The following is a 13,160-nucleotide window of genomic DNA, read 5'->3' as shown; positions in this document are numbered from 1 at the left end:
ACATGACTTAAAAATATATATGGGGTAGTTATAGATTTTTTTAAAAATCGATTGCTTGTCTTAAATGGTTTCTGAATTTCAAAAACAGGAAAGCTTGGGTTTGCCAAATTGTAATGTTTTCCTTCAGAAGCAAATTAACTGGACTTTATGTACAATTTATAAAATATTCTTGCATTTGTGTGCTTGTTCTCACTAATTTAAACTGAGTATCAAATCTCTGCATTTATCTTGTGCCTATTTCTGAAGCCTTATTAAGCAACTTTTGGTGGGGATGTTTATGAAAGGAAAGGGTTACTTTTTTCCATTGCTTCTGTAGAGGAACTAAATTAGTTTGAGACTGTGACTCAGTTAACTCTGTTTCCATTCATTCTCAGAAACTAGTCACACTTCTTTCTTTGGGGAGGCTGATAGGAGTTTAAAAGGTTTGTCGTGGAGATGTCAGAAACATCCTCAACGCCATCATCAGCTCTTAACTGCCACCTCTCTATCTCTGGCGACCACTTAGACATCTAAGCAGAGTAACGGCTGAATTTAGGCAACCATGCATCATCACGTAGGCAGGAGCCGACGGCAGACTTTAAACTCTGTTCAACATGTGGATGCGGCAGAGAAATGAACTGTCCAGACAAGCCAGGGCAGCTCATAAACTGGTTCATCTGCTCCCTGTGTGTCCCACGGGTGTGTAAACTCTGGAGCAGTCGGCGTCCCAGGACCCGGAGGAACCTCCTGTTGGGCACCGCCTGTGCCATCTACCTGGGCTTTCTGGTGAGCCAGGTGGGACGCGCCTCTCTACAGCGTTCACGGGCGGAGGAAAAGGGGCCACACCAAAGCCGGGACACCGCCGAGGTACCCTTCCCTGAGATACCCTTGGATGGGACCCTGGCCCCTCCCGAGTCCCCGGGCAATGGGACCACGCTGCAGCCCAATGTAGTGTACATTACCCTACGCTCCAAACGCAGCAAGCCCGCCAATATCCGTGGCACAGTGAAACCCAAGCGCAGGAAGAAGTACGGAGTGGCATCTCTGGCCCCTGGTCAGGAGGCTTTGATAGGACCATCTCTTCGGTTACAGGACGCTGCAAGGGCAGCTGATGTTGAAGTGAAGAGGTATATCCAGGGAGGACACCTGGGCAAGGTTGGGGAGAGACCCTGGAGATTGTTACCAGGTCTGGGAGTGCGAGGTGAGAGCTCGGATTTGCAGCAGCCCAAGCTCAAGGAGAGCAATATCAGGATCTACAGCGAGAGCGCCCCCTCGTGGCTGAGCAAAGAAGACATCCGCAGAATGCGCCTGTTGGCCGATGGGGCCGTGGCGGGCCTCCAGCCAGTATCTTCCAAGAGTCAAGCAAGCTTGCTGGTGCTGGAGGGGGGCGCCACTGGCACTGCACCTGACTGTGGCCTTAGTCCCTGTGGGCTGCTCAAGCAGCCTTTGGACATGAGTGAGGTGTTTGCCTTCCACCTGGACAGAATCCTGGGACTCAACAGGACCCTGCCTTCTGTGAGCAGGAAATCAGAGTTCATCCAAGGTAACAACTTCACTTGCTTCCTTATTTGCAGCTGTTGGGCATTCGAGTTGATTTTCTCTTTCCCCTCGCTCGCTCTTTTCCAAATGATTTTCTCCACCCACGTTTCACATTTGGATAACAGCAGCAGCATGTCTTTCCGTACGCTTGGCATTCTTTATTTTCCCAGCATTGGGAGGATGTGAGGGTTCCAGGGAAATGCTGTACTCAACATGCAAGAGTAAGCCCACACTGTGTAATCTTTGCTCTCCACTTCCCTCACTGCACTTCCCAGTGGCTTATTAAATCTAATTAAAGCCAATGGCAATTTGCATGATGAGGAGCAGATGCCGGGGTGGAGGCCAAGAACTTGCTGACTGTATGTATATTATTGAATAGGTTATGCTGGAAGTTAAGTAGAATTTTGTTTGTTGGAAGTTTTTAAAAGTAAGAGGTAGGTTATCTTTCTAAAGCAGATGACATATTTTTAAGAGACTCACAGCCAAACCAAATTAGATTTAACTCATTGATTTTCTTTAAACAATGGATCTAATCCCTTTAATAAATGAAATGTTGCCCAAAAAAGGCTATTTACTCAGTATGTATACAACTAGCCATATGGTTTCTTCAAGTCCATGTCTAAGGTTCATTGAGTCTGATTTCCAAGATTCTCTCAGGTGACTAACATTTTGGCACATTCTAGAGCAGGTAGCCATTCTTAGCTGCAGGCAGTTGGACTGTCGGTTGCCTACCTCAGGTCTTGTGAAAGATGTTTTTAGAGTCCTGAGGCTCTTCCAGACTTTGAATATAAAGTAGGGTGGGTCAGTGATTTGTGTTTGAATACAGAAATTATGTTTGAATAATCCCTGCAGTTGCTACCATATTCTGGCTGGCCCAACAGACTAAAGAGAACCCCCAGAAATCTTGTAAATGCAAAGCCTACTAATTCCCTCCCAGTCACCTTTTTGGTGTTTTAATGGGGTAACCAGCAAATCTCTATTGGAATAGATTAAAACTCTTGGGGGGTAGTCAAGATTCAAGCTACATTTCCAATGGCTTTAGGATTATAATTTAGTTTTAGAGTGTGTACTTTTTGATGTACCAGTGCTTTACTGAGAAAGAGTTGGTATACTTATCTTGGTTCATATCTAAGTACTTCAGATTCACAGGTATGTTTTGATGTGCATGCATTATCTCATTAAATCCTCATAAAATTTCACAAGGGTGAGATTTTGTGTATGATAGACATTTTATGGATATGCAAGTAGAGGCTTAGCATAATTAAGCATTTTATTCAAGTCATGTAAATTGGATGAACATAAAAGGAACATGTGAGATGCAAAAGAAGATGCTAAAAGACAATCAGGTGCTTTAACTGATTTTCTTGCCTTCAGTCTTTATGGTGGAGGTTTCTGTTGGTCTAGTACAAATACAGAGGTCTCAATTATAAAGCTCAGTGCCAAAGTTTATTTTTTTAATCCATGAAACCGACACGGGTGATCCTATTAGGACAGAACCACTAGCTCAGCTGTCTGCAGGACAGGCACACGTTCTTGACCATACAACTTGATGAATTCTCGGTGACTTTCCTTGAATGCAAATATCTATGTAAAAATCAGTGGGATTACAGGCCTTGTACCAGACCATTTTCTGATAGGTTTATGCTAAAGATAACTCAGAAAATGCAGAGGTGTACCTGGGGGAGGGTGGCTTCTGATTATATTAGCTGGGGAGTACCGTACCACAAAAATCCACCAATTCTAAGGGGAGCAGATTCTTGTGCTTTGTATTCTTGTACAGGAAATGCAAACATATAATATGGTACTAAAAGGCTTTTAAAAACATCCATTTCAACAGCAGTGAGATCTCCTCCTTTTGCGAATCAATAAAGAATCTAGTGTTTTGCATCATGTTCTGGCTCTAACTGCATTTGGAATCTTTAACAGTTCTTAACAATTCACACAGCCGAGCTGTGGGAATCTTAAGACACACTGATGTTATGAAATTGTCTAAAGATGCATGTCAGTGAGCAATGGAAATGGAGTTTATATCCAATTCTGTATGATAATAAAACTTCCTTTTGTTGCTTCTTTTAATCCATACACCTCTCAAAAATAATTTGGTATAAAGATGGTATAGAGACAAAAATGTGTATTTTTTTTTTAAAGAATTGTTTATGCATACAGAACTGGGGTACAGGCCAGAGGCTCAGGGGCAGTGAGAGGCTTCACCAGAGACAGAGTGGGAAACAGAACAGGCAGATTGATGAAGTACACTGCTGAGGGGAGCAGCGGGGGGGGTCAGGAGAGGTCTGACACGCCATGTGGTCACCTCCGGGGCAGGTGGGAATTGAACTCATGCGGAAGCAACTTTAGATTCTCAGTGCTGTGCTTTAACCCCTGCGCCACCAGGGAGGGCCAAAACATGTGTATATTTTAACAAGGTGATTCCTGCTTTACCACAGATGTCAACATTTCCATTTAGTTATTTTTCTTTTAATTTGAGAATTTAGCATTGATATAAATTTTAGGAAGGGAAGTATTGACATACACTCTGAACATGCTACAAACCTATTAAGTTTTCTCTAAATGCAGGTCAACACTTACCAGAGTTTTTTGTGTTACTATAAGTAATCACGTGTATGTAAACGTGGCTGAATATATGTAGTATGTTCTATTCCAAACCATGCTAGTCAAAAATTATGACTAAGGTCATCAGCTACAGTGTGGTGCTATCCATATAGATATTTCTCTAAAAAATGATTTTTAAAATTTACTTAAAAGATGACTAAGCAGAGTATGGCCATGTAAAAAGTGGAATAAACCAGGCACACTCTGTGATCTTCAACTGAACAGCTTTGCCAAAGCTTCCCGAGCAGTCTGCAGTCATGTGACTAGATCCCAAAGGACACCCTTTTGGTAGAACTTAAGGATTGCTCAGTCTTTCATGCCCAGCATGGGAGATGCATTATGTATGCTTTATTTTTAGGATGCTGCTTTATTGCTCCAGAGCAGTCATACTGAGTTAAGGTAGCCTGGTTCCAGGAATTCTGTATGTCAGGGCTGCTTAGATGACATACTGCAGGCACCCCACCAACTTCCATTTAAATTCATTGTAGATCCCAAGTTGCTCACTGTTTTCCAATTTATATTGCCTCATCTTATTATAAAGTAGGAGAAATATTCTACTTTCTACTCTCTTTTTGAATGCACACACACCACACTGTGAGTTGCTGGATTCAGTAGCCAGAAGAAAGAAAGGGTGTCTGCATTTCTCATTGCTTCAGGCTTTCAGGTGGTTTTGCTAGGAGATATGAGAATAATCTAGATGCTCCCAAACCTTGAAATCATACTGACTTCAAAATCTTAGAACTCTTGGACCTATATGCAACCTTCCTTAAAATATTTATTTTGAGTATAAAAATTTTAATTTGGAAAATTTCACTTAAAAGCACATTGTATCTGAGAAGCCCTAAAGATGTCTCTTTAGTAATTGAAGTGAGCTGATTAGCTTAGTATTTTCCGAAGTGGACAAAGGCTTATTGAACATCCCCTCAGCAGCTCTCTGCCCCAGAAACTTGCTGTTTGCTCACCACAAACCTGCAGACACACATGAAAGTTCCTGGGCACCTTGTCTATCTGCCCCACCTCTGGAACTTGGCCCCTGACCCCCATGTCGCCGGGATAGGTGAACAATGACTATTTTCACAGTGTTCACAGCATAAGATGCACGCGCCTATTGTCGGGCAGTCTTCTTCCTTCCATGGTATCGCCTTTATCTTGTCTCATTTTATGAACTACTTATCGGACATTTGCTAAATGCCAACCACTCCTGTGGGTACAGCATCCAAGAACATGACACTTGAGATTATCTGTCCCCCTTGAACTGACAGGAATGTACCAGTTGAGAGTTCAGTGGCCTGGAGGCAACCTTCTACTGACACTGATGCCAGAGTTCATGAAGTTCAAGGTCATTATCTTTCTATCAGGACAGAGTGTGCTGTTGCTTCTGGTTTGACAGCAAGACCACATAGTGTGAAAGGACTGGATAACACCCCTGCTACCTCAGTTCATGGGGAAATATTGAAGGTGCAGTTGAGTTTTGTTGGACTCAATAGCTCTCATCTTCTAAACTTGGGAAACTGTGTGGTCTTATTCGTCTGCTAAGGCTGCCATCACAACATACACACTGAAGGGGCTTAAATGACAGGAATTCATTTTCTCACAGTTTCAGAGTCTCTAAGCCCAAGAACAAGGTGCTAGTAGCTTGGGTTTCTTCCACAGTCTCTCCCTGGCTTGCTTGTAACACCCTTCTCACAGTGCCCCCATAGACCCTTCCTTTGTGTGTGCTTATTCCCAGGTCTCTCTCTGTCTCCAACCTCTTCTCATAAGGTCGCCAGTCATCGGATAAGAACGTTACCTCCTTAAGGCCCCATCTCCAAGTACAGCAGTGGTCTGATTACTGGAGGGTGAGAACTTTGACATAGGCCTTTAGGGGCAAAAATTCAGTTCATAACAATTATCAGTCTGGACTCCTGAGTGTGAATCCTGATTCTATCCCTGAGTAGCTTTGTTGCCTGGGATGAGTAACTTAGTTTCATTGTGTCTTACTTCATTACTGTAATAGGGAAAAAGATAAGAAAAATAATGATGATGATGAATAATAGTACTTACCTCATAAAGTGGTTGTGAAAATTGAGTTGTTACATATACAATTCTGAAACAGTGCCTAACACGTAGGAACACTCAATATATCTCACTTTACATTTTTTAATTCAGTTTTTCAGTCAGCTCAGCAATTTTCAGTGTCTCCTTTCATTTCCTTAGTTTATTTTTACCTAGACTGATGTTTACTTGAACAAAGTAGAGTGGGACCTAAAACTGGCATTTAGGGAAAGTATTCGGAGTTGACAAAGGCTAGTGGCAGTGCCTCTCATTTATGTAGTGCTAAACACTTTCTATTCCTCATCTCATTCAGTCTCACTGTTGCTCCATACATCAGATTTGCTGGGTAGATTTTCTGTGGGGGAACTGGGGTTCAGAGAAGAACTTGCATCCCCGGGATAAGTGAACAATGACTATTTTCACAAGTCACACACAGAAGGGCAGAGAGGTAGACATGATGGAGAGGGCCCTGGGGCTTGTCTTTACCACTGTGTCCTCCTCTGGTCCTCCCACTTGCCGTGGCCTAACGGTTGTGGCCTGGGAGTTTTCAGTTAATCATGTATTAGCATGTTGTGACCTACCTTCCCTACCGTCTTGCTCCCTGATGCCCACATGGAGCTGCTGTGGCTTCACTCTAGCCCTTCTCATGCCAGTGATATAGGGGCAAGCAGAGAGAGGCAGCGATGGCTCTGCCATCATGCTGTCATCATCCCCGTGTCTCAGAGATGACAGAGATGTGGGAGTGGAGGGCTGAGGGCACACAGGGTGACCTAGAGCACGAAGGCCTCTGCCCATCCCCACTTTGGTTTCTCCTTCTCACTTCACTGAAAGTGAGGACAGTGAAGTCACAACTTACTCGATGTCACACAGCCAAACTTTTGTCCTGGGGCCCACTGACATTTCCTTAGAACCTAAAGGCTAGAGACAGAAACTGGAAGACTCTCAAAAAATTATTCATTCATTTATTTGATCATCTTCAAACCTTTGTATGCTTGCTTTGGTCCAGGCAATAATTTCAGGACTTGGAGATCCAAAGATGTTTAAGAAATTGTCTCTGTTCTCACTTACCTCTCAGCTTGGGACAGGAGATTGCTAAGCAAACCACCCTACTTGCCTACTCGCTAGGTATGTTAAGAGACCTCCATAGATATATTTTTAAGAGGCCCTGTAGGTACAAAGAGGGGAAATTTATTGCATAATATGTGTGTGGGAGGGCGGGTGGGGGTTGTGTAAACTTTTTGAAGAGGTAAAGCCTGCATTGGTCTTTAAATGTCACTGTGGGCGAGGGTGAGAGATGAGGTGGGTAGAGAGAATAGAGGTGTGAAAAACGTGTAACAGCAGACTGTGCTTAGGAAACGAACTCATTCTTCAAAAAAGAGATTTGGGTTCTGAAGTGGGGATGAAATGAGCTAGAGCTATGGTGAGTGGGGGGTAAGTGACTTTCATGTCATGGACAATAGGAATCACGAAGGGTTTGACCAAGAAAAGGCTGCAGTGAGCTTAGTGTTATGGGAAAGTCACTGTTCTGGCATTCATGGCTCCTCTCTCTATGTTCATAAGCACTAAATGGTCCAGGACTGATCACCCTGATATGACCAAGACTTTGTCTGCAAATGTGATTGTTTGTGGAGCCTGGCACTGTGGCCGCATCACCACCATCCTCTGAAGTCAAATTTGATTCATGTGTTTTAAGACGGAATATTAAGACAGGAAAAGTCTGGGAGTTTCCATTTTCATAGCACATGTCCAGAGCAGGTCTCAAAAGCAGAGGTTCCTGTCTAAGGTTCAGAACAAAGAAAGCGCTTTGTTTTTAAAGTAGAACTGATGATTTTGGTTGCCTAAATAATTGTGATAAAGGAAATCACAAGATGTTCTCCTTTCCTGCTTCTCTCCCTTTCCACTTAATTCACTCTAGAGGAAATAGGGGGGTGATTTTAACGCATCCCACCTATAGAAAACACATCATGAAGTGAAAAATAGTTAGATAATAAATAGATGCTTTTCTTTTTTTAAGAAATGTATTGTAAATCAGAAATCTAAGACAACTCCCTGACTCTCTGTATCCAGGATGGGATTGTCTGCTTGAAGCGATATGTATAAAATCTATAGATTTTTGTGCCTCTTCACTGCTTCCTTTTCAAATCATAAGAGCCCACATAGACTTGGTTCTTTAAATATTTGAGAGTGCTGTGGTGTCAGCATTTCACTAGCTTTTCCCACGTCCTACTCAGGGTAGGAAGGTTCTCCTCTAGAACCTTCAGGAGCTCAGTGCCTCAGCCAGGGTGACTGAGGACTTGGCTCAAGTTCCATGGAGACCGGGGATGGATTCAAGAATAGAATCAACACTTGTGAGTTGTTTTTCCACCCCACCCAGTGCTCTTAACTCCTTCTCAGGGAAGGTTTTTTCTTATGAAAGTGGCATTTCACCACATGACTATTCTGAGCCATGACATTTCTTCATTTCTTGGCCCTGCCCTGAGAGCTCAGCTTTTATTTTAGTCCTTCATTTGTTCCATCCAAACCCTCATTCAACTGGCAAACATTTTATTTAGTTGTCATTATGTGGATGCACTTGTGTGTTTCTGCTAGACGCAAAGTTGTCTAAGGCTGAAGCCTTGCCTGAGACTTGGGGGACAGTGGTCAACTGGTGTTTGTTGGATCAGTGCGTTTCATTGACTCCTTCACATTTTCTCCTGTCCTTAGGGTGTCACAGAATTTTGCATTCCTTGTGTGCCTCCCCTCACATTTACTAACTTCTTTATGTTCGTCATCTCTGTGAGGTGATCTTATCTGTCTTTTCATTTCAGTCTTAATACTGTAGGCACTGTAGAAAAAGTGAGCAGAGAGTAGTTATGTGTTCATTAACAATTAGATACTTGCTAAACTAACATTGGAACCACATCAGTAATTAACAGTCGACTTAGCCATCGGAGGTCTGTAGCCCTAATTTTGGCATTCAATACATTATCAACAGTTTTGATGGAACCCAGAAGAATTTGTTTCTGGCGAGAAAAGAAACACCTCAAGCTTTGGCTGGCCATAGCTTTTCTTTGATGGGTTTTGTAGAGTTTTAAGGGAAAGGCTCTGAGCTAAACTATTATTTTCTTTTTGTCTTGTTTGTCTTACCTTGGACTTGGCCCATGTAGGGCTTTTGATTTCAGAATTCATGGTGTTTTGTTTAGTGTCAAATGCTGACAGACACAACTACCAACGAAACTAGTCAGCCAGTGTTCAAAGTGAAGGACATTTAATAAGTCTCTGCAAAGCAGATTGTGTTTAGCATTCATTTTTAGTGACTTTTCACATTCACCTTCTCCAAAGAATGTCTTCTTTGCACTTTTGAATAAAGAAAAACTTAGGAAAACATCACAATTCAGAGGAAGTATTTGGTTTTTGGAAAAAAAACAAGTTTTCCTGGAACATCTCATTTTTAAAGATAGCTATATAACCTTTAATTCTCATGAACAGCCACGTATCTTTTAAAACCTGCTTTCTCACTACTCTAACAGAATTTTATCTCTTCACTGTTAAGATTTCTCTAGAGAGTACACTACTGCATCATTCTGACAAACTTGTGCAGAGATATTTATCTGAAATTCTTTGGGGTTAAGTTGCTTGTGTGTTTCCTGTTTTCAGAGGCAGTTTTCCGGTGGTCCCCTCAAATCTATCAGAGTTCATTTAATTGTTTTAAAAGCCACATTTTAGAAAAAATACTCTTTTCAACAATATCTTCATGACTCTGCTATTTGGAGTCATCTGACAATTATGATCTCAAGGCTATAGACCTGTAGTATGAAAACAACCACGCCCCCTACGGCCCAGTGCTGCTGTGTGGCTGCTTACTCCGCTTTCCTCTTCATTTCTGGAAATCCTTCCTCCTTACCTAAGTACATTGATTTCTGCAGTGCAGGATGGAAGTTTTTTTTTTTTTTTAATATTTATTTATTTATGAGTACAACAACTGGGGTACAGGCCTGAGGTGCAGGGAATGAGAGGATTCACCAGAGACAGAGTGGGGAGCAGAACAGGCAGACTGTTCTCAGTGCTGATGGGAGTAGCTGGCAAGACTGGCGAGGTCTGCTGTGCCATGTGAGAAGCTCTCTGGCCAGCCACGGAATTGAACTGGCACTGCAGAGACTGTGGATAGCCTCATAGTGCTGTGCTTAACCACTTGGGACACCAGGGAGGCCTCAGGGTGGAAGTTTTTATTTGACAGTCAGCATTCAAAATACTTTGCTTTGGGGTCATGAATGGATGTGCACAGGGACATTTAGAGCATGGCATTTTAAAATCAAGTAGCCCTATGAGTTAAAAGCTTTGGCAGTTTGCGAATACCTGTTAAAACAGTAGTATCAAAAATGTGTCACCGAAACATTTGATGGTATAGAGCAGAGAGCTGGTAAATGAAGTGCAGTACACATAGACCAGACCAGAGGTTGAAACACTAGAGCCTTGGAGCTTCTGATGGGTGCTCTGAATTTTTAAAGGCTGGAAAAAATTTAAAAAATAATAATTAAATTATAATTTAACCCGCTGGTGGCACAGCGGGTTAAAGCACAGCATTGAGAAGCTAAAGCCGCTTCCGCATGAGTTCGATTCCCGCCTACCCCGAAGGTGACCACATGGCGTGGCAGACCTCTCCTGACCAGTCTGCTGCTCCCCTCAGCAGTGTACTTCGTCGATCTGCCTGTTCTGTTCCCCACTCTGTCTCTGGTGAAGCCTCTCGCCACCCCTGAGCCTCCGGCCTGTCCCCCAGTTCTGTATGTACAAATAAATAAATCTTAAAAAACAAACAAACAAACAACAAAAAACCCCAACTAATTATATTACCACGACACTTGAAAATGGTGTAAAAAGTACATGTTAATGTTTATAATAAAGTTTTATTGGGTCACAGTCATGGCCATTTGTTTATATATTGTCTTTTTGCTCAGGTTCTTACATAGTTGAGCACTTGCATCGCTGGGGGAGTTGTGATGGAGACCAGATGGCTTCAAAGCCTAAGACATTTATTATCTGCCTGTAACAAAATTTGGTGACCACTGAGTAGATGATTTTATCGTTGGTAAAGCGATGTTATTTAAAAATATTAAACTGTTAGAGAAATTATTATGATGTAATAATGAAATAAGTCTGACAAACTGTATATGCAAGATAATCCCAAGTAGTTTATCTTCCTTGTTTAATCTTTGCCTCTTGGCCTTGGTAAGAATGTAAACTCCTTGAAAACAAAACAAAACAGAAATGGCATTTGTTAACTTAGCTCCAGGTTCTAGAACATGCTTGACACATAGGAAATGCTCAATAAGTAAAGGCCTGCTGAAGACAGGAATTATGATTGTGTATGTGTATATATATATATAACAGAGCAACACTTTTCTGACATATGCATGTATGTTATGAAACAGGTTAGAACTTTAAGTGCACTATGCTATTGAATTCAAACAAGGTCTGTTTTGAAAGGTACATTTTACAGTACCTTTTTACAGTAGTTGAGAGCAAAATTAAGAGAACTGGGATAACTTATCCAATGTTCCAATGCAGAGAAGTATTGTGAGTGGAATTCAAGAGGCCTGTTGTATTTGATTCTAAGCATTAACCATAACTTCTGCTCCTTAAATCCCTAAAAACATCTATGTTTTCAAATGAAAAAGGGATTCGAAATGTTGTTGGTAAATATTCATGAAACAGAACCAATTGAGGAATCTGAGGGTATAGATGATTGTTGCTTTCTTAGAATATATTTTAATTTTTTCATCACTCTTTCTCAAATGTGTAGATTTACTTTACATTACTTTCAACAAGAAACAAATGTTTGTGAAAAGGAATACAACTCAGAAGATTGTAAGCTTTTCAATTGTTTAGATAGATCATTTCTCAGAAGTCCTTGGGTGAATTGTTAAGGAAGCTGTGCCCTCTTGTCTCCTGTGTTAATTTGTGTTGTTGAAATTTAGTGTCAGGTTTCAACTCTCTTTGAATATGTCCTAGTCATGAGAATGCAAAGGGCTATCTGTTAGAGCTTTGGACCAAAGACACTGACAGATAGGGCTTGCTGCTGTTTATCTTTAGAAGTCTAATGTACGTGTCTTTCTTTGAAGGCTGTGTTGTGTCTTCTCCCTGTACTTGACTCCACTGACCTAACCTTGTCTCCTCCTTGCAATGACTGCCTTTACCTGGAATTCATTATTATTGTTATTATTATTATTTAAGTTAGCATACTGTTTGGAGGACACACATTGAACATTCTATTTATTTTAGATCCCAGGTGATAGTTAGTTCCCAGAAACACCAAATCGTTCGGTAAAGTAAAGGAAAATAAAAGGAGATACAGTAATGTTAAAAACAAAGTTCTTCAGTGATGATTCATGTTTCTCTATTTTTCTCTCAATTGTATGTCAATGACTATGCTATAATTTTCACAAATCTAAAGGATTTGTGCATGCACTGACCTAAATTGCAAGCCTAAAAGAAGAAAGATTTTTCTTTTGAATATAACTGGAATGCAGGTGGTTACAATGATTAAGTGATTGCTATTAAAATGATGGAGGTCACTGTAACACCAAACTCAAGAGTGGTTAGAGAAGATGACGATTCTCTGCACTAAAGGCTAGAGATACACATTTCGCACGAAGGCAGACATGCAAATGCTAAGACAAAAGTCTTAGCAAAAGAGAATTCAGCTATAGCTTGAGAACCTCTGAGGTTTTTGAAAGGGCTTCAAAAAATTCCTGTGACATGCCTGGGCATTCCAGTCATAATTTCAGAGGCTTCTGTTGTCCAGACCTGTTAAGAATGAGTTAAGTGGACTTTTTCAGATCTTTGTGGCTTATTTTTTTTAAAGACCGTCATTCTGATTTTTGAGTTGTAAGCAGATCTTTCAGTATCATATCTCAGTAACTTGATATAGCAGAAATTGGGGTTTGAGAGCGATATTATTGGTTTTCTGTTTGAAATGTCATTTAATGTCCCTGATCATGGTCTACCTGGTTTATGGTGAC

General features: G+C 41.4%; 1 protein-coding gene across 1 annotated transcript in view; it reads left to right on the top strand.

Annotated features, from left to right (window-relative positions):
* The first annotated feature begins 386 nt into the window (after positions 1-386).
* The window catches only part of FAM198B (family with sequence similarity 198, member B), a 35,916-nt gene continuing 23,142 nt past the window's right edge, over positions 387-13,160 (top strand). The window contains exon 1 of the mRNA XM_004685357.2: positions 387-1,522. Within this exon, the coding sequence (XP_004685414.1) occupies positions 613-1,522 (910 nt within the window). The 5' untranslated portion in view covers positions 387-612. The remainder of the gene's footprint in view (positions 1,523-13,160) is intronic.

The sequence above is a fragment of the Condylura cristata genome, unplaced genomic scaffold (genome assembly GCF_000260355.1).
Source record: "Condylura cristata isolate star-nosed mole 26May11 unplaced genomic scaffold, ConCri1.0 scaffold00018, whole genome shotgun sequence".
Taxonomy (NCBI): Eukaryota; Metazoa; Chordata; class Mammalia; order Eulipotyphla; family Talpidae; genus Condylura; species Condylura cristata.
The sequence above is the reverse complement of the archived record's forward strand: the minus strand, read 5'-3'. Positions and strand labels throughout refer to the sequence as shown.